Here is a 23,065-nt window from a genome sequence, read left to right as displayed (position 1 = left end):
CTATATGCCTACAGTACTACGACACATCACGCACGCTGTGACCTTTGTTTGGGCCTAAATCTTTTGTAATTATTGTTAGAAATTATAAACGACTTTAGAACATGCTTAAAAACTCTTAAATCACAACTCTTCATTTCTAAACACAGACATTTGGGTTCGCGGGGCAGGTGAAAGTGCGGAGAGCAGGTTTTATCACTCCAACGGTTGAGTAATAAAACGAAGCAGATGCATCAGGCCCAGACCCTACTTCGGTTTTTTCCGGATTGGTTAAAAACGTGTTTGAGTTGATGTAGGTCTATTTATTTCTCCAGAAATAGAAGGCTACCTATTTTATTTATTTTATCGAATGGCCCTCTTTGACTTAATCATTCTATTAACTGAACTTCTGGATGAGTTTTTGTTATGCACCCATTAGTGTGCCGGCAGGTGCATGAGTCTATCTGCTCTGCACTTCATATAGCGAACACAGTAAATTTGTTGTTTGTAATATATACATCTTATTTGTATTATTCTATATCAGTGTGCAAAAATGCTGTTTTTACATTTTGAATAATTTCACATGCAGGGAAGTGAAGTTTGACATTAATCTATATGAGAAATCAGACCACAATGGTTTGTCTTCAACAGAAATAAATAATGTTGTGCTATTACATTGTTGCCTATATCTAATCGTTTAGATAAGTAGGCTTATCGCGAATTCAGATTGCAGAGGCATTGAGAGCCTACATGTGACAGACAACTACAACTATAGATGAGGAAGATGTGGGAAATCAGGATATGATACAATGCTTCGCTTTACTAAGTTGCTTAGCCTATAGGCAAATCATGAACGAATAAAGTGCTGAAATAAAATATATACAATTCTCCAAGCGAATACCAAGGTTAGGATGATGATCATAGGCGTGACGTCTTGTTTGATGTTCGCACATTGACGGGGCGGCAGGGTAGCCACTTGGTTAGAGCGTTGGACTAGTAACCGAAAGGTTGCAAGTTCATATCCCCGAGCTGACAAGGTACAAATCGTTCTTCCCCTGAACAGGCAGTTAACCCACTGTTCCTAGGCCCTCGTTGAAAATAAGAATTTGTTCTTAACTGACTTGTTAAATAAAGGTAAAAGGTAAAAATTACAAAAGGCTGAGAATGGCCATTGTCACAAACAGGCCTAGTTTTTCTTTACACATTTGATTGTATAGGTCTAGTTGTATCATATCTTCTGCCTTATACTTTTCATATTCTTTAGGCCTAGAACAAAATAATTATTAGTCTTAAAGTTAACTGCCTAAACTGACACCTGACACAAGTTTTGAAACAAACTTTAGCACCCATCAATTTAAAGAAAAGTTTTTCTTTTTATAAAAAAAAGTTACTAAAAATAATAATTTTAAAGCAGATAATGGGGAAAAAATATTTCGGCCTAATATCAATACAGCTTAGTTAAATGTGACAGACATGTTTTAACACGTATTATTCGGTTGCAAACCACACTAATATGTAGATGTATGACATAAAACATTCAAATAATAAAACACATTTGTATTTTTGTGTTTTTTCCTCAATGCCTAAATGACATTAAATAGACTAGGGCAACATACATTCCGGAATTAATAAAACTAAATCTAACCTAATCGAACCTGAATTCTGGAGTATTTTAGATTATAATTTGAATTGGATGCAGCCTATTATTGGACATGCAAACTGTCTGTTTAAGTATCTAAAATGTCATGCAAATCAACCACTTTTTAAATCTATGAATACACTTTTAAAATATCCAAACGGTGTCATTGGGAATACGCTGCGCTGCATTTATTAATGTAATCCATTTCCTTCTAAAGCAGAATTGTATGGTGGTAAAAGTATTTTCTTGTAAAATTAAACAAGTGTCATTTTGATCTTGCCATATCCAGTCTCGTTAGAATGAAATCTTATTAGTTTTTTTCTTTAAAAGTTACTGTATTCGAAGAATTACAGGCTTCTGACATTATATGGCAGAGCATCATTGAGTCTGTGAAATTACAATGCAGGAATTTCGACTGAGAAGCCAATAAATAGGTACTTCCAAGGATGATTAATAAAAATACAAGTGATTAATGGTGATAATAACAATAAATTCATGTATATATTTATATTAATCAGTGTCTAATACTAGCCTAAAAATAATATTACAGCAATTGCAATAATATTGGTATTAGTTGTTTCTTTCTGTTATTGCTGTATCTGTATCATCATCATCATCATCATCATCATCAACATCTGCTCTTCTCCAGCTATTAGATTCTCCTGAAGTTCTAAACCTGCAGAAGCCATAATACGCTCTGACACTAAATAACAGCTTGTGTTTCTCATGGGTCTTTCTAAATATAAGGTCATAAACTTATATTGCGGAAGAGGAGATGAACAACCAGTTAGCGTATTGGAATCCCTTGGGCACGCTCATACTTTGTGGCATCACAACACTTGCATCTTCTTACCTTAAAGGTCAACGCAGAAATGTGTTGGAATAAAGGAATATTCTATTAAAGTCAAGTCCTATTAAATGTCAAATGAATTTCATTGCCCACTATTGTTTGATATAACACCACAGTGATTTGAACAGGGTGCAAAAATGATCAGCCTCATCAATCCGTGCACCTGTCCCGTTCCTGCTCTAGGCTAAGGCTACATTAAGAAATAATAGTTTGCTTACAATAGTTGGCTAAATGTGGATGAATTCTGTAGAACATTTAGTGGAAGTAATTCTGCAGCCTACAAAACTGGTGGTAAATCCCCGTTTAATCTCGTCCTTCACTGCAAGTCTGAGAAAGTTATTCCAAACCTGCTCTGTTCTTACTAAAACGCATAAACAGGACCGTGACGGTCACACATGGGGCATATTATTATGTTGAAAAAGGTGTCCTTTTATATTAATCTAGACTACAAAATATTTTCATATAGCTTACTGTGGCCTCATAACTGCCAGGCCTTTACTGTCAAATTGTCATCGTTGTAAAATATTTGGCATGACTAGCCTAAATAAACATGTAAAAATCTAAGAAACATCCCTGCTTGCAGTGTGCACTGATTACATCTTTGTTTTGGATAATGATTAAATGTTATCTAGGCCTAATACCGTTAAGAGAGGTTTGTAACTTATAGTTTATATCATTGACCAATGTTAAAATGATTTGGATTTTATCATACCACCTCCCTCTCTGCTCTCCCTCCCTCCCTGCGTTCCCGCTCTGCCTCTACACTGTAGCCGGTGAGTGGTAATCCCCTGCCGTCCACGGTTTACTCTGAGTCCGTATTTAATTCATCTAACCCCCAGCTGCCGTCCTGGTTACTCACTGAGCACGACAGACTGTGAACCACTCCGTTTATTAATAATTCACCAGCCCTCCACTTCTCCGGCCGCGATCCACTGCTGCGCCTCGGTGCGCTCTGGGCCGCCACAGCACTTTTTTTCTGGGTTTATTACACTTTAACAGCTGTTAACTCCAACTATTTCATTCACTCGTCATATGTACCGGGATTAGCGTATACATATGCGCGTTCTCGTGAAGTCGCCTGGCATAGTGATATGATCAAGTATCACCTCTCTCCAAAACTTCCAACATCTATGGTGCCAGATCTGGTACTAGTTGTGGTCTCCTTTTTTTTTATATCTCGAGTAAATGTGGGCATTGAATAACAAGTGAAGAAGAACCAAAGGGAATTCCATTTTTGTATTGTTTTTTATTAGGAGGACCAGAGGATGAGGATAACACAGAGTTCATTTGAGGCACACAGAAGCAACAGCTGATTTGTGAGCGCGTAAGTAGAGTCTACTTACTGTCGGCCCCTTGCAAAGAGAGACCTCTGCTCTGTTACTTGGGAGCTGACGATACGCTAGCATCGTGCACGGATTTGCCTCACTGGGTATTCCGTGAACAGAGCGGACGGAAGGGATGGCGCACTGACAGGCGACCAGAGCAAGTCCTCACAGCTCCGACAACCGCCGCCCGTGTTTTCATGGAAGTCCCACGCGTGAATAGCGGACATAAACACCCCGAATGAAGCCGGGAAGTGGTTGACTTGGATAAGCCGTTTCCCTTCCCTTTCCCTGTTGGAGGAAACAGTAAAACTACAATTTAAAAAAATGTTCTCCGGCCCACAGGCCGTCCCGTATTAGGGTTATTTTGCTTCCGGTATCAGAAGAAACGAGTAGTTTTCTCTCTCCCACACTTTTTTTGGAAGCTGAACTTTTTTAGAGTTGAAAATGGGTATTTGAGACTGTTGGCACATTTCCCTGCTCCACAATGGTACGTGCTGTGTAAATCAATAATTTGCTCTTTTATGTATCTGAAAGCTTGTAATCATCTTAATGTTTTGTTTAAACAGGAAAAACATGACGCTAGTGCATCAAAAACGATTAATGATTACCCCCAAAGTTATCTTGAGTGGTTTAAGGAGTAATACCGTACTTTAAAGTTAACTTTGCACTACCCAAACTCATATTGATACTGTATGGGATTTTATGTTAAATCATATATAGAAGTGGGTTATATTTGAACAAGGATAACGCGGATCATTTATCTTCCTTTATCCTCCACTCAACCACATTCCCGGGGCAGTTGAGCTGCTTCCAGTCATTGCAGCTCGTGGTCATGCTGTCGCCCCCTTATTGAAAAGCAGAGCACGGCTCTCCACCAATAAAGCATCTACTTTGATGTATCTATATTATACACAAAGTCAAGGCAGCGTTGCACAATCCAAACGCGTCAAGAAATTGAATAAGCAGTAACATAAAAGCCGAATTCACCTAATGTGAATAGTCAACGAGCGCATTTACTTTTTGGTTTATAAGCGCATTTTGGCTACTGTTTATAGGGGACGTTACCCTAAGTGTTGGAATTTATTGCTGAAATCAATGTTAGTTGTGGAAGATAATTGGCGAGACTGCTTTCCACTCGTGCTCTGTTGTTAAATATTATCTACCGGTATAACGTCTTACCGACGGCTGCGTATTTACGCATAGCTGTAAAGGCTATTCACTGAATTCAGGGCAGTAAGGAGAGCACAATACCATTCTAATAACCACTAGACCCACCAAGTCCACAGCACTGGCCCTTGTGATGGATGGCATGTTATGATATTGTAATGGAGAGTTTAGTTCAGTAGAGGTTAATTTCCTCTATGACTTGAAACATTTAACATGAGTTTCTTGAGAACAGTATAAGTAGGCCTAGACCAAAACAAAGTTTGATACAATCTTTACACAGTAAAACAATGGGGTGAATCATGTCTCTAAGACTGTCAAGTAAAACTACCCGACTCCTGATTAAATGTAAGCACAAAGGACATCTATTCTGGTCCTTTATTTGTTTTGTGTGTTTTCCCAAAGTAGTCCAGTTGTGGGATATTGGGTAGAAGTGGACTGCTATTAGGTTCTACATTAGTCATGGAAAGTGTTACTTAATGAAGGTCCTTGGCCTTCAGCTTGATCTCTTGGCATAGGATCAGTTGAGTTGGCCATTTTGTGTACATTGCCTATTGAGGAACCACTGACATGTCGATTCCTACAATTCTATTTGCACATGAATATGGAAAAGTATTTGTCTGAATAATTATGTGTTTACTTGCAAACTGGAATGGCACTAGTCCAAGTAGCTCAACAGTAACTTAATATAAAAACAACATTCAGGACAGGCCTCACATGGGGTTATGTTTATTTGTTTTTCAGCTACTTAGCAAGTCACCTCTTTTTAATTAAAAGCTAGACAGAATTTCTGCCCAACATATTCTAGACATGTAAACACACATAATCAGTATTTAAGGATGCTAAGGCAATCTTTCAAACTCACCCTGTTCATTGAGTCCTTCACTTATCAAATATATTGTAGTTTAGGAGTGCATAAATATATGCAGATATTGAAGAATAACATGTGCTTTATATGCTTCACAAAATAATGTATGCTCTCTTTTCTAAGTATTCTATAATGCCGTTCCCTCTATTGACTTCAGGCCCTAAAAGTTGTCTTTTTTAGAGTGCTCCATGGTCTGGCCCAGGGTCAGGATGTGTGTGATTTGTATAAGAAGGAGTACTGTATCATAATCTCAAGGAGCTGTGTAAATTGTTAGGTAATTGTATATCCCACTCTGTAGATGTTGATGTGTATGTACAGAGGGAGCAGCTCACCCCGAGATGATCAAACAGGCGGTTTCCAGGCCATATGTTTTCAACAGCTCTTGTCTGTCGCTGCCAGTGATGTCATCTCTCACTGTGTATATGGGTCCTCCTTTGCCCTTTTGTGATCTGTGGTGTAGAGGCTACCGTATCCTTATTGGCGTTGCAATCCAGATGAATGCTAGGGTTTGTCTTTGTTAAATAAACACTTGGAGGTGGTGATGGCATGCATATATGTCATATTAACCCCTGGTTGTGATCCTATAAAGGGTGCAGAGAGTTGTCTCTCAGTTCTGATCCGAGGTCAGTTTCTCATTTCATTTTATAGGTTTGGTGTCATGTAAGGTCATCTTAGATTAGCAGTTAGGGTAGACTCAAATCAAATCACATTTTATTGGTCACATACTGTACACGTGTTTAGCAGATGTTATTGCAGGTGTATGTGCTAGTGAAGCCATAACCTATGAGGACTATGTACATAGACTATGAACATGGATCAAGTTTTGGTAGCTGTCCATATGCTGCAGAAGTTGTGTTGCATTTTGAGCCATCCTGATTCTTCAGAATGAGGCCCCCTGTTTTAGAATGCCAGCCTCAGCCCTTAAAGGCATCTTGCAGGGCCCACTGCAGAGAGAAGAAGATGTCCACATCACACCCATTTTTACATTTTTGTCATTTAGTAGATATTCTTATCCAGAGCAATTTACAAGAGCAATTAGGGTTAAGTGCTTTGCTCAAGGGCACATCAACAGATTATTCACCTATTTTTCACCTAGTCATCTTAGGGATTCAAACCAGCGACCTTTCGGTTACTGGCCCAACACTCTTAACTGCTAGTCAACCTGCTAGGCTACCTGCCACCCCTCACTAACCTGTTGTCCCGCATTCTTGGGCACACATTAAATGTGCATTATATTATAGTGTATTTTTAGCGTCAGACCAAATTGAGATGACGCTGAGCAGGTCATGTAAATGGTATTCAAAATAGTGCCTCAAATGTTTGATATAGTCCAGACTCAACAATAGTGCTATGACCAATGCAGACTGCACACCAACGCTTAATGAGTCATTTCATTCCATTTAGTTTGGAACTGTTTTACAGTCTCTTCTGCCCTCCATGTTTAATTTGAAATAATTTCCCAACAGTTGATGTCTTTTTGCCTCTCTCCAGTTGAGGGTCTCCAATGAAGAATTAGAGTCAGCACCATTATTCATTCAATTGAGCTCACAGGCTATTTATCAGTTGAGTTGTATTTGCATATTTAATTTTTCAAAATTTCTTCTGTATTTAGAACCAGGTTGAGTAAACATAATAAACTTGCATCAAATACATTATCCACACCTCAGACTTAAAATGGAATGCAAGAGAAAGGATCAAAGGCAAACCCCAAACAGCCCTACAACAATAAGCAATCTCCAATCCTACAACACACCCTTCTAATTATTACCTCCCCCCACCCACCCCCCTCTTACCCCTCACCTCCTGAGATGCAGGTGTAAAATATCCCATTTTTCCAGCATTGTTCCCTGAGGTGGCTCTGGCGTGGACTCACACAACGCACAGAGAGAGATGTTTTAACTTATCCTTTGCCATGAAAATATGCCAAGTGGGGCAACCCCCATACATACAGTCCATAATTATTTGCACCCTTGATCGAGGTGAGCAAAAATGACTGTATAATACAAATACTGAGCAATATTGTATGCTCAAAAAAGGAAAATAAGTTATTATATACTAATACAATTGCTCAGAGAAATATATATTTTTTTAAACAAAGTCATTAAAAACAATTCTGAAAAAGATAGGGATCAAAATGATTGGATCCCCTGTTTTCAATACTGTAGAACCTTTCCCATGTTTTCAATACTCTAGAACCTTTCCCATGTTTTCAATACTCTAGAACCCTTCCCCTGTTTTCAATACTCTAGAACCCTTCCCCTGTTTTCAATACTCTAGAACCCTTCCCCTGTTTTCAATACTCTAGGTTCTAGAACCCTTCCCCTGTTTTCAATATTCTAGAACCCTTCCCCTGTTTTCAATACTCTAGATTCTAGAACCCTTCCCCTGTTTTCAATACTCTAGCACCCTTCCCCTGTGATGATAGCCACACTGAGCCTTTTTCTAAAAAGTTTTATGAGATGGAGAACATGTTGGGAGGGATCTTAGACCATTCCTCCATACAGAATCTTTCCAGATCCTTGATATCTTTCATCTGCTCCAATGGACTGCCCTCTTCAATTCAAACCACAGGTTTTCAGTGGGGTTCAAGTCCATTAGAGTTAGTATAAAATCATTTAATTTCCGGGTGGCACAGTGGTCTAAGGTACTGCATCGCAGTGTTAGCTGTGCCACCAGAGACTCTGGGTTCAAGCCCAGGCTCTGGGGCGACGCACAATTGGCCCAGCATTGTCCGGGTTAGGGAGGGTTTGGCCGGTATGGGTATCTTTGTCTCATCACGCACTAGCGACTCCTGTGGCGGGCCAGGCACAGTGCACCCTGACCAGGTCGCCAGGTGCACGGTGTTTCCTCCGACACATTGGTGCGGCTGGCTTCCGGGTTGGATGCAAGCTGTGTTAAGAAGCAGTGCGGCTTGGTTGGGTTGTGTTTTGACCTTTGTCTCTCCCGAGCCCGTACGGGAGTTGTAGCGATGAGACAAGATAGGAACTACTAACAATTGGATACCACGAAAAAGGGGGTAAAATTAAAAAAATAATAATTTAATTTCCCCAAAATGTTACCATGCAAAATAGATCAGGGTGTCAATCATTATGGACTTGACTGTATATCATTTTGATGAGAGAGACTGTGTGTCTGCGGCATGGAAAAGAAAGCATTTCTGCCTTTGTTTTAGTTGCTGGTCAAACCCACACAGTTGCATTGAGCATTCAGTGTTCACCAAACATGGGAATGTTAAGAGATCAAATCACAATCAATTGCTTTTGATGAACATTTGAATTCGGTATAACAGCCCATCTAGGCCACTCAATCACAGACATCAAATCACTTTTTGTAGCTTTTCAGGTGTTAATTAAGTGAGTCCTTGATACTATATTTGCTCATCTGTTGCATATATATAGAAAAAGGGTGGCATATATAATTGACAACATGCTCCATAAAAACACAGAGAAAAGGGAAAAGGGGGCCAGTGCTACAGGGAGCTACATCAAACAATCAGTGCCGCCTCAAACAAATGATGCCCCTTTTCAAGTGTGAAGGCAATCCATGCAGCAGAGAGGGAGAGAGAGGTTTAACTCTGCTATTCCTTCATCCTTCCACCCCTTCATTCCTCCCTCCTTTCAGCAAACCACTGGTCAATCCAACCGCATTTAGTACTGTAACACCCTCAGGCCTGAGAATAAGCCTCTTTCTCTGATGAAGAGACCGGTATCATTATCACAGCAATAGCCAATATGTGGCAAGCAGAACTACTACTGTAAATGCCTTTGTTAGGACGATATGCCTATGTCCATTAGAAGAGTAAAGGACATACTACAGATGAACCTTGGTCTTCAACAACCTTTGAAGAGCTGAGAAACAGCATTTCTTGTAATGGAACAACTCTTTCATGGTTTCACTCTGTTCTCCTCCATATATATCAATGATGGCCGGTACGAACATGGTTGTTGAAGCCGGACGTCATGAATCGTCTAATTTGAGTTTTCGGTTCTTTTGGATGACTTGCACTCACATTTCTTATTCGGAAATCTAACTTGAAGAGTAAACATACAAAAGTAAGCAATGGATTTGCATTAAATGATTAGTTTATACAGCGTACACAAACACACCAACACATACACACACAGGCACAGGCACAGATGCCCCTTCAGTGTTAAAAGGGAAAGGGAAAAGACAAGAGTGCTAACCTCTCATTGGGTGGGATATGAATAGCCTGTGTTTCTAGCCACATCTTGGTTAGCCAAAGTCTGGGACTTATTATAGTGTTGTTTGTTTATGCATGTGTCTGTGTGTGTAAGTATTCCTTCAAGTATTGTTCCTGTGTTTTCTCTCTCTCTCTCTCTGTGTGTGTGTGTGTGTGTGTGTGTGTGTGTGTGTGTTAATGTCTGTTTTTAGTGTATATAGTGTATGTTTACCAGGTACAAGTTAAGAGTAGCATGCATTCAGAGTTGGCTTCGAACAGTGTTTGTTCCTGTTTTGTGAAACTTGAGAAATCAGGATTTAAGGTTCTGGAAAATAGGATTTTTCCCCAGCTCTCCATACCAAGGTTTCCTCCCAGCTATGTTGTCTGGGCTGGCCTGCCTCAATTGACGGCAGAATTGGAATGGATGCTCATTCAGCGCTCAAGGCCCAGCTGGTGTGTTCCACAGCATACAAATGAACTGTGCTGAATGGAAACAACACTTAGAAAAATACCTTTGCTGCATCGATCAGTGAATGTATGCCCCGTGTGAATGTTTTGTGCTGAATCAGTCACCACTGTGGGAGAAGTCACCAGGTGACAACCAGGGACAGGAAATGCCATTGTGTCAGTGTGTATTGTGTGGTGTGATCCAAAAGCAGCTGAAACGGTCTGGTTTCCATTCTGGTTCTAGCACCGGAGTTCAGGCCTGCATCATATATGAGTTGGCTAGTGCACATTATGAATCATGCTTTGTGTGTGAGTAGAAGAGGGGTAGGGATTTTCCATTAGAGGTTATGTACAGGATGCTGATGTTGCTTAACTGAACTGTAATTGGCACATAAATTTTTACCAATATTAATAACAATAGTTAGAATTATACATCATATAATAATTAATACATCATAAATACATAATAGCAATGATATTATAATTATGTTATTATTCATTTTAAAATGATGTTGTGTTGTGTGTTGTATAGGGTAAGGAGATGTTTAAAGGATGGTAAAGGCATTGATACTATGAATGACTGTTGTGTTACGTTTCAGGCCACCGAAACCTTTCTGGTGAATGAAGACCCCTCCAGAGGTCCTGGGATGCCTGAATGCTTTGTAGTATCAGATTCCTACAGGGTATGCATTATTATTGTTATTATTATGATTATTTAATGTGTTATTTGAGTCATTAGTCATTATTCTGACTGATGGTCTGCTTTCATGCTCTTGGTGATTGCACCACAATCATAATGTCACTCACAGCTCCCTCTCCTCAGCTGCAAACCATTACAATCATTATTTCCACACACACTTTGAGAAAAGGGCCTTGCAACTCCGCCGAAGCGCCCTTCCCTCGTGGGAAAGAAAAATATAACGATAATGTGCAGCATGCAGAGGTTGTATAAAATGAAAAGCGAGCGCATTGGATTTACAGCGATCGGCCTGAAATGAAATGGTAATAAAAAAAGAATTGCGGGATCGGGGGAGTGGGAGTCTGTGGATGACTGAAAATGTGATTGTTAATGAGGTGGGAGACAGTTTTCTACTCTTTGTTTCCAGCTAAAGCCTTTCGCCAAGTTATAGAGAATCTGGGTTGCTACAGTGTATTGTGTGTCCCGGGGTACAGAAATGAGCCATAATGGGAGGTAATTGAGTATCATGGTTGGTGGAGAAGTTGGAGAGGGGAGAAGCATTAATATGACCATATTAGATATCAGGGCCAATGAGTTCAAGGCCATCCAGAGAAGGGTATCTGTACTCACCTCCTCATAGGGAGGTTAGGCCCCACACATCACCACTCCAGCTACCTCAGAATCCTCTGTCTGTCCATTTTGTCTTCATATATGAGGGAGTAGTTGGTTGCGAATCCTAATCTTAGAGCACAAACTTTGAACCCTGTGACTTCTGTGCTTAACTTGCATTTGAGTTGTTCCATAGATTCTGTGTGTTCGTGGTATACAAAACAACCCTAGCAGATGCTGCTACAGTACTTCATTAGAACCGCAAATCCATGATTGACTTTAACACAATGAGTGTTGTAGCACAGCAAATATGTATATTCCAGCGTGTGAAAAGGAGAGACTCAACAACCATAGCATATGGCTCTACCATGTGTTACTTAATGAGCGATTTACTCCCATAGACCACTAAATGTGGGGCTCATTTTAAGGAGCGATGCTGGATGAGTGTTTGCGTGTGTTGCAGTCAACTCAACTCTATAAAGGAGGAAAACAGTTTTTGATCCCCTTCGAAACCCACTCTCTGTAACCTTTCACTTTTGTGGTCCTGTGTGCTTTTTATGACTTCAGAGAGAGAAAGATAGAGAGAGAGAACTTCCATGAATACACTGAGTTAGACAGAGACTACAACTTGGGAACAGGATTCATTCCACCTGCTGTTACACAACTGCCCAAATGATGTGTATGTTTGTCACTCTGAAAGTTAGTGCTTATCAGAATTTATTTTGGTATATATTTTTCAAAATATCAAGGTAACGTTTGTCATTTCAGTCATTTCATATTCACGGATGGAATTAACCGGTATGGAATGCTGTGAGCATGACCTTGTGTGGTGAGAAGGGGAGGGTACAGTTATGTGGTCTGCACAACCCCCTGACCACACACTTTCCCCTCCCTCCATCCCTCCCTCTCTGTCTCTCTCTATCTCTGACCTACCTCAGTCTCTGGCTCCCCTGGTTGTGTGCAGTATAATTGGCCACACAGAGCTCAGATCTCTTTGTTTCTCCTGCAGAGGCTTGTGGTGTAAATGCACAAGCAGTAGGCCTCCATAAATCTGAGGGACTCCAGTTGTCAGATCAAAATTTCCGCTCCACAGTGACTTTACCCCCACCAAACCCTATACCACACTTAGGACCTGGTCCAAAACTTGTTTTATTCCTTTGTAAAAAAGTGTGTGTGTGTGTGTGTGTGTGTGTGTGTATAATGTAAACATACGTTTCCCATGCCAATAAAGCCCATTGAATTGAGAGAGAGAGATTTTGTCTGTGAGAGGGTACATGCCTCTGTACATTGTTCTCAGTATGACCAATATTCTGTGTTTTCTAATACACTCCCCCTTCCTTGGGACACTATCTTGTTTTGGTAGCATACAGTATGTTCTTATCAAGCAGTCCTTAGGTTGGGCTGTTTTTAATTTTCAAGTCAACTTCATTGAGCAAATGTCCCCAAGCCAGAGCAACAGTGTGGCTCTGCTGTTTCAACTGCAGTCACCATTACAGGTTTCAGTCTGGAGCTGATGTCTGATAGTGTTCTATACACTCTGCAATGAAATGTCCTACTTGTACATCGGCCTGGGCTGGAAGTGTGCACTGAAATTCAGTTAACATGCTGAAAGTGCCTTCGTATCAGGGGTAACACATAGAAGTAACACAAAACGTGCAGAACACTGACAAATATTTTTTACATTTGTTTATTTATGCAGAGGCAGAGTAACTGTAGTGTAATAACAATGTAATACTATTTTAGGTATACCCATTCATTTACATAGCGAGAGTAAAATGTACATGGGTCTAGATAAAAATGAATCCAAACCAAGATCCCAGTGTTGTTCTATTCCAATCTCATTAAATATTTTGGCTATCTTCTCGTTTCTCAGATGGAAAACAAATGACATTTCCAATATTTCAAGTCAATCTCTTAATATCAAGTCTTTATTTATCAACAGTATGTCTTTATTGTCGGCCATAGGCCCCATATGAAGCATCACCTTTGACCTTACAGTAATCACATTCTTATGCTTGTATGGACTTTACTAAATGGTAGGCTAATAAGCCTATAAACATATTTCATAGAAAACACATCAAAACAAAATCACATCGTAGCTATAGCAAATGTTTAGCTCATTGCAAAAAACAATGTTCAGACTGGCGGACCTTCTGTAAAGCATGTTACCTTCTCGTTTGGGATATAGGCTACTCTACACGTTGTATTGATAAAACGCTGGATAGTACGCATTCGGCGTTCCTATTCATTTAACCCTTGTAATAACATACTTGTTACCCTAAAGAAAGAGAACGGTGTATTGTCATTATGCATGTTTACTGAGTATGAGCTGAAACGACCGGATTAAGCATTAGTTTGCCCAAGCATGATTTACGAAGTTGGGAGAGTCATGTTAATGATATTATGTTGTATAGCAAACACCGTCGCCCTTGATCAAAAAAATATATATCCGTGCGCACGACAGGAGAATCCATGGAAGAGGGTGGGAGACAACTTTTTTTCCCAAAAAGTTTGTGTAAGCTTTCACTTTCAGCCTTCTAGGCGGGGTTACAGTACAGCATGGAGTGAGCGAAACAGGACGGCGAGCGAGGCAATGCAGCACTACAGCGAACTTCCATCCAATTTAAATAAGCTCTCCAATTTTCATTTCTAAAAATAACCATGTACTCCCCGTACTGCTTGACACAGGTAAATGCCATTATTTAATTGTTATTGCTTAGTATACCGTCGGGGTTGCGGGTTAGATTAGTGCTCCCACCATTTGCAACTATGTAATAGTTGAATTTGAGTTTATTTGTTACTCTTTGTTCCTTTCTGATAGTATTTACCTTGTATCGCTGACACTTTTTCTTCTTAGATGGCATTTCTTTGCATGGCTTTCATTACACATGGTTTTGTAGAGAAAATGGCGCTCCTCCCGAATCTATTTAATATAAAAGGAGTGGAGGAGGGGAGAAGTGGAGGAGGAGAAAGGAGTGAGTGTAGAAACTGGACTGAAGTTTAGTGTTACATGTGATGGTCTTACATTGACATTTTCCAAAATGTTGATCTCGCAAACGCTTGGCAGTGAGAGAGGCTACACGTGGAAGCGTGGCCGTCAAAAAGCTTTATCCGCTAACGGTTGAATCTGTGACAGTCGAGGGCTTTAGGTCGGTGTGTGCTGCCGCCAGTTCTACAGTAGCCTACTGCTCGATTCTGATTAATATAACGTACGTATTTAGTGAAAGTAAATGTTCGGGAATATAATGTATAGACTATTTTCCGCACGAGTATCTCACTGCATATATGCGCCATAAGGATTATTTTCAAGGTTCTGGTCATGCCCAGTTGATGTTATCTTATTTTAGTGACTCTGGTCCACTGTACCTAGCACAAATGCTGTATTTAATCTGCTATTATAAACTCTTGACCATTTCTGTTCATAGTAAAACAACCATCCCAAAATGTACAGCCAATAAATATTCCATAACTTTGAATAAGAAACCTACCTCTGATGTTTTACTCTGTGCTGCTTTCCCCTAAATGTATAACCTACTTTCAACTATACAGTGGATGTCCAGACCCCACAACCTGCTATATTTGGTATACATACACCATGCATTGTAAAGTTCACTCATATTCAATAGGGAATTACTCTTGTACTTCCACATGCAATATTCCACATTTCTGAGGACAGTTGGGCAGCTAAGAATAGCTTATGAGTTGAACAGTTTATTGGCACTAATTGGTAATTGATAAGGTCCTACCCAAATAAAATGTACTTTTGTTAAGCAATATAGAATCTCTTGCTATATAATATAACTAAATAAATTATTGTTCAATATGCTCATTAATGGTAAAATCTGTTTTGATATATTGTGTTAAAACTGGAGAGTTGATCAGGTAACAGTTTCAGAATCTACATGATCTTTTTTAAAATCAAGAATTCAAGACATGTTTTTGGGGAAAGTGTATATAAAGCTTCTCTTTTTCTATTTTATGAAATTATAGTCTATTTGTCCTGGAGGAAAGAGAGTGTTAACATGTATTATAGTGCCTGTTGTAACTTTTTCAGAGATGTGGTCAATGGATTGTAACAAAAAGGTGCATTGCACAGTCATAAGAACTTAAATGAGTTAGTTATTTAGTTTATGGATGTGTTTACTTTGAAAGCATCATGTGTATTAGTAATCGTCCTATATGAACAGTGATTTAAGGTCAGGCTCGATTCTAAAATGGCCAGATATCACACATCATTGCTTAACTTTTTTGGACTCACCAAGAACCCTAAATATATGAGGTTCAGTAACTATTCATTTATGACTTACGTGCAATATCATTACTCTTGGAACTGGAATTTTCCTTAGCTTGACAAAGTAACTTGGAGGGAAGCACCAGAGAAAGCTCTGCTTGAAGTTGTACTGTCAACAGTATATGTTCACAGATAAATGTGACATACAACAGGGGTTTTTGAGCCCACTGACTGAAAATATTTTATATTTTAGCAATACAAACCCTCATAATATAAACCTACAAAGTTCCTTGGCCTAAACTGAATCGCGAGGCACCCATCATTTAACTCTGCATTAATATATACCTGGTTCTGCAAAAACATTGTAGTGGTCTGCTGCTCTTCTTTCTATGCATTTCTGTGTAGATTGTTTGTTCTTTATGGATTCTTTAAAAAGCCATGCCTTTTTCTGCGTCCAAAATAGAATGGTTGTTGATATTATCTGCAATTCTATGACTCTCCTAACCGGTGGCATAACTGTTGGAAATCTATTCCTATAAAGCAAACTTGTTTATCCCTTGGTTTCACTGGACAGTAGACTGCCAAGGCCTGTGTGATGCGTAGTTTATTCCTGATTTTACAGTGTTGTATTAAAACAATTTTACTTCCATGCCTCTGACTCCTGTTACAGAGGCAGAGAGGGTGTTTTTCTCAGTTGCGGGCACGGCCAGTAGTCTGTTTCCATTTAAAACTGTAGAATGATATGTTGTTCTCTATTCTACTCCCAGATTGACAGAAAAAGACAAATCTGATTTGAATACTTTTGTTAGAAGTGGATATATATTGGAAGAGAGGGTCTTGTACTTTTTAGGCCACACGGGTCTAAATTAATTAAATGCAACTGAGAAAGAAAATAGGCCCACATATTTAGAAATGATGGAATGGGACTTTATCAGATGCACAGAGACGAATCTCTATATAGACTCGAACTTTTCTCTCCAACAGTTAAGCAGTTTACACATATAGCTTAATTTGTTAATGCATATTTATTTACAGTGTTTCTGGAATTGATAAATGTTGTAATTATTTTACTAAAGCGGTTATACGGCAGTATGAAAAGAAAATGAAGCTTGATAGAGCCAGAATTTTTTTGACAACAGAACTGACTGCACATTCCGCACGTGCTGCACATATGCAGAATAAAGCCCATAGGCTAAATCATTAGGACTGGATAAACTATATAAATATATTATTTAAAGCTATACATTGACTACATAGAGTTTGGTATGTTCATGCATTTTAGGGAGATATTCAACAAGAGAACAGCTTTGTGCATTGCACTCGTCCAGCGTGCGTGGAGCTTGCGCCTCTCAGCCCAGCCCAAGACTCCTGCATTCCCGTCACTTCTGATGTGCCTCTTGTCTGCAGATGTAGACTCACATTTTTGTTTATTTAATTAAGGTTAATCATTTTAAAAAACGAGTTTGGACCTCGGATATGGCAACACAATATAAACAATCGAATAAATGATTAACAGTGGTAAAAGCCTTTCTGGTGACTGGCGAGATGGATGGGGTGGAATGGAGGCAAATTATGGAAAGCATTCAGAGGTTCGGATATACTTTATTCGTGTGTTACTTTATACATGTTTTATGATGTTATAAACATTACAATGTAAGCCCATACCAAAAGTATCCACAGCAGGTATGGAAATAGACTATACCAAATTCACCGTGTTGTGTGGCTGGCTGATATAGGCTATTGACTGAGCTATTAGACACCATTATCAGAATAGCGTTGCCTTTTCCAGTCTTGCAGCACTACACTCTTAGAAGAAAAGGTGCTATCTAGAACCTAAAAGGGTTATTCGGCTGTCGAGAACCCTTTGAAGAACCCTTCTGGTTCCAGGTACCGTTTGAGTTGCATTTAGAACCCTTTCCACAGAGGATTCTACATGGAACCCAGAATAGTTTTACCTGGAACAAAAAATATTATCCTATGGGGACACCCGAATAACCCCTTTTTTTGTAAGAGTGTAGGCGTTTTTCATTTATGTCATAGGGACGTATAATCAAGCCAGATTAGATCAGTAAAGCAGAATTCAACACTTTCCTTCTCTACACAGTGGAGTATACGTGATATTGAAAAATAAAAATGACATTGTTATTGTTGTTATAGTCATTGTTAGGCATAGACTATTGTTAGGCTATAACACGGAAGCATGGCATGCTTGGCTTGTTCCCATAAAGCGCACCAGGTCATAACCATTTTCTTTTCGCATTTGCCTAAGAAGCCACTTTACGCTAATGACTTTGTGTATGCTCAAAAGTTTATACAATAAATAAAATGTGATCACCCTATACTATTCTTACTCGTACTACAGTTTAACATCCTCTTCTCTTTGCTCTTCTGCTCGCGGGACGGTGACCCCTGCGCGGGAATGCTTTTCACACCTCTTAACACCCTCGCGACACTAAAGTATTGCACTACTCACCTTCTAAACAATCCATTAGTGGTAAGTGTTGCCCTATTATATTTTAATGTGTGTTATATACATTTTATTAGGCATTGTTATCATAGTTTGTTGAAGCCCATATTTCTTTCTTTTTTTTTTTACTCAAAATGTTAAAAACCTTAATCATATTGAAAGGAAGCATCATTTGCTAAATGTATTTCTCACACGTTCGTACTTTCTTGAAAAGCAGTCAAGGCCCGTTTTTTCTAGACAACTCACTGCTAGTCAAATCACTTATTCTGTCGGCCTGAAGTCCTACTAAGTTGTTTAAAAAGCTTAACATACATAAACCAAAAGTTAACTGCGGAGAAAGAGCAAGATGGCTATTTAATACAGTTTCGTTATGGGCCTAATTTCTGCAGTTTGTAGCCCAGCAGCACCGATTGGCCTGAAAGTAGCCTACTAGCCGTCTATTCAAGCAGATAGGCCTAATGTTTAGCAAAAGTAAGTCACATAATTTCATGATGTCATCTAAAATTAGCTAACTTGTTGCCTTGGAAATGTATCTTGCTTTTCCCATTTTCATGCAATTAACCCTTGAGTGGCAAACCCAAAATGTTTTACCATAAACCCATTATTTGCATGCATATTTGAGACAGAAAGACTAAACATATATTTGTAGATTTTAGAAACAATTTAGTCCTAAGGAACATATTTCTTGTTGCAAGTCATCTTTGTATTGCAGATCATTAAATAATTCATCTTTGTCTTAATTACCTCCATGGATACATTTGTGGCTTAATCACGTGCCTAAATTATCCTAAATTATGTTAGGCCTAAGTGAGTATGTATTACTGTGTGTTGCTGCATGAAGATAGATTATATTTGTCTATGTCATTATCAGTTGTTAACAGGCATGGTGTTTTGAATAAAAACATATTCCACTGAAACCTCCTTGTAGACATTTTGTGAGGCGGCCTTCCGATCTCTCCTCACCCATACCCCTCCTCTTCTCCTCTCCCCTCCTCCACTCCCTCCTCCTCCTCTCCTCACCCCTCTCCTTACAACCTCTCCTCACCCATCCCCCTCCTCTCCCCTCCTCCACTCCCTCCACCTCTCCTCACCCCTCTCCTTCCAACCTCTCCTCACCCCTCCCCTACTCTAACCTCTCCTCCACCTCCTCCTCTCCCCCCTCCTCCTGTCCTCTCCCCCCTCCTCCTGTCCTATCCCCTCTCTCTCCCCAGGCCTGGAAAATGAGTTGGAACAGCTGTTCAGGGGATTAAAATCTGATGGAACCACAGTCTGAATAAACAGAAATGTTGGATTTTTTGAATTAAAGACACACACACACACACACACACACACACACACACACACACACACCAGAACCTTCCGTCCTATGTCTGAATGTGATTAGGCAGCTGTGTGGTTATCACTGGATTAGCCTATGTTACAGGATCCACAGTTTTTAGGCTGAATGGCAATGATGTTTTATACTGATGTTTAAGAGGCACTCGGACAGCACTGACTGTGGTTAATCAATGGGGCAAAAACAAATACCCAAAGTGTAGGGCTCCAAAACACAGAATTGCAGTGGGAAGAAAAGGCCTTCATGCCTTTTATAGAATTTCTATGGGGGACATATTGAATTATAATATTACTATACTTGAGTTCAGTTGTGCGTAGAGCAAGCCCCCTGCCCTGCAGTAAAGCCAATCAGAAGGATGCAATGAATGTATGTAGTCTGATAGTGCTTTTCTGATTGGTGTGGAATATAGCCATTGGCATGAGCCAGTAGAAAAATAACCCCTGTGTTCCAGACAGCCCAAGTCAGTAATGAATTTAATGGATATGTGAACTTTATTATGTTCCCCTCCTCTATCCCTAGTTGAAGGTTGGAGTTACGGTGAAACCGGAGTCCCCTATTGGCCCTGTAGGTGTCTCGTGGCAGCGGGTGGCTCTTTTCCCCATCATGTAAAGGGGACACCGGCAGGCCACAATGCCAGACGCTCACAAGGACACTGTGTTCCCTTTACTTATTAATTCCTACCAGGCCACCACCACCACCGGCGGCCTCAAGTCTCCTTTGGTGGTTGGTTGGTGGTTGGTGGAGCTGGCAAATTCAAACAGCCATAAACAATGAGGTGGCAAAGCCCTGGTCCCTGTAATCACAGATTTGGGCTGGATGGTGGCTGGTGCTGTTATCTATTCCTCAGGGAGGAGGTACTGTGTCCTGGACCTAGAGATGCCCCGACGTGTTAACATTTAATGAACATATCAAGAATATTTAAAGGACATATCAAGGTTTTGTTGATAAATGTTTTTGAACATTTTCCATCAGACTTTGTAAGTCCATGATGGGGGCACTGTTGTATCTCCAAAACATGTCTGTCTATTTTATGTAGAATTCAGTACACTGTGTGATGGGGAAGACAAAGACTGGATGAATTGGATGTATTTTGGCAAGAGGGAATATAGATTTGAATTAAGTACCATGTAGTTTTTATCTCAAGCTGCATGCAGAAAAGGCCAAACCAACTGAGTCTCATTCAGTATCTGCACAGCTGTCCTAGCATCCGTGGAGAATGGATTCCTATTGCTATTGCCATGGGAGTCTCCAGCCAAGAAGAATAGGAGGATATCCAGTGTGTGTGCAGAGAGAGTGGTGTGTGTGTGTGTGTGCGCGCATGCATGCGCCGCACTGCCGTCTCCACCCTCCTGCCTTTCCCTTCGCTCATGTCAACCCTGGAATGGATTATGCTTTGGCAGAACCCTGGCAATGCCTTCAGCCCCAGTGCGGTTCTGTGGTCGCTGATATGTTGTGCTGTTGCCATGGCTACAGAACACACACACACACACACACAAGCGCAAATCACATAATTGAGCTAGAATATACATAGGCAAACACAAATACTTCTGTACAATATGGGAGAGAGAAGGGGCTCAAGTGAAAATGTGGCTTTCCCCTACAAATCAACAGAGGGAAGGATCCCAGCTCTGTCGGAGCTGTGCGCAATAAGGCAGCTGCATGGGATGGACTGACACGTTGGTACAGTATGTGCTTTCCATGATTAGTCATGAATCTAAAGAGTGGAGCACCTATTATCACCTATTATCTAATATTTAGACCACTGACTGTCCGACAACTAGTTTGTCTGGGAGTGAGAGGATATGGTGAGGTTGTTGGTATTTGTGTAAGAGAGGGCGTGGCAGCTTGGGTTTGCAGAGATAGGCATGCCTTGGTGTGGTAGCTAGAACGCGTTGTTATTTTGACAGTTGAAAAAGTCTACAGTATTTTGTTCTTATTTCCTTTGCCATTTATTTCTCACCATGCAGCATTCTCTCTGTTCTCTACCCATCCCCTGTGGAGTGTTAGTGTGGGGGAGATGATACGTCCTAGTGTTTTTGCCTGATGGGCCCTATCTCAGAGGGCATCGGTGAGATATGCAGACCTCACCCACTAGCACTCTGTCACACTACTAGGTTTGTAGTGGGGTGTAATGGCAGTTTGAATTGCAAAGTGCCACACAATTCAGAATTGAGGGGATTGTATGGAGTTTAATAACACTGAGGGAGTCTGTTCTAGACAGAAATGTATACTCCTGTGTCCCAAGTCTATCAGTAGTGGTGTTGTATTTGATTTATAAGTGATTTATAAAAGCAGGTGGATGTGCTTTTAATATCAAATACCTCAAAATGTTTTGGATTTGTTTCTCTCACATGGAGCATAAACTTCACATAAAGTGTGTGATTGGTAATATGAGAAAAAGCATGAAGACCCATTGTTTTGGCATGTCACAGGTCAGCAGCAGAGAGCTGCTGCTGCTCATTGACACCCCACTGAAGGTCACTACAGTAGGGGGCTGTTGTTTGTTATGGAGGTGGGGACAGCAGTCTGGTCTCTGACCTCAACTCCCACTGATCTAAATATATAGACCCCTCATTACATTGCTGCTGGATTCATCTGTATGAAATCTGAGATCTATCTGCCCCTCTTCCTCCCTCTCGCTCTCTCTCTCTCCCTACCAGACACAAACACACTCATAACCAAGCATGCACAAGCTCACACAAATATGTCGCAAACTTACCTATAAATCGGTAATATCTCCACATCTATTTTAACACACCCATCCAAAACACACACAGAATGTGAGTGAAAACAGACACACGTACATGCACATTCAAACCCTCTCAGGCTTTATGCATTATGCATTAATTGACACATACACTGGCAAACACACACGCTCAAACACTTCCCACACCTGCACACACTTAAGCACGAGGCGCAGGTGTGCATTCTCGACTCTCCCTTGTCAGTCTGGTGCCGACCGTCAAAATCTCGGCCAGCACCACTAGACCAGAGTGATGATTGGGGAGGTGGTGTTGGTGGGGGAGGAGGGGGGCTGTTGTGTTGCCAGCGTACCATGTGTGCCAGCTCCTCGACTGACTCCTAACCCATATGGCACTTCACTCCCTAACCTCCCCCAAATCTGACTGTGGAAACATACTGCATTAGCACTTCTCCCTGCACCTGGCTGTGGTTGAAGAGACAATTATGTACATTAGCGGACAACTGCAACATACCTCATCTCACAACAACCAATGGGGGAGGGGTGGTGGTTGGGGGGGGGGGGGGTAGTTTAGGTTAGGGTAGTTGTAAAGT

General features: G+C 40.4%; 1 protein-coding gene across 6 annotated transcripts in view; it reads left to right on the top strand.

Annotated features, from left to right (window-relative positions):
* Positions 1-3,366: 3,366 nt before the first annotated feature.
* LOC110486474 (nuclear factor 1 X-type-like) overlaps positions 3,367-23,065 on the top strand; it is a 183,499-nt gene continuing 163,800 nt past the window's right edge. The window contains exons 1-3 of one of the 6 annotated variants that reach the window (XM_036941173.1): positions 3,367-4,277; positions 11,049-11,132; positions 18,427-18,462. In XM_036941173.1, coding sequence (XP_036797068.1) covers positions 4,275-4,277; positions 11,049-11,132; positions 18,427-18,462 — 123 coding nt within the window. In that variant the 5' untranslated portion in view covers positions 3,367-4,274. Of the gene's footprint in view, positions 4,278-11,048; positions 11,133-13,849; positions 14,426-18,426; positions 18,463-23,065 lie in introns of those variants that run through there. The other 5 variants (XM_036941175.1, XM_036941187.1, XM_036941176.1 and 2 more) reach the window with 5 other exon arrangements.

This window comes from Oncorhynchus mykiss, chromosome 13 (genome assembly GCF_013265735.2).
Source record: "Oncorhynchus mykiss isolate Arlee chromosome 13, USDA_OmykA_1.1, whole genome shotgun sequence".
Lineage (NCBI taxonomy): Eukaryota > Metazoa > Chordata > Actinopteri > Salmoniformes > Salmonidae > Oncorhynchus > Oncorhynchus mykiss.
The sequence above is the reverse complement of the archived record's forward strand: the minus strand, read 5'-3'. Positions and strand labels throughout refer to the sequence as shown.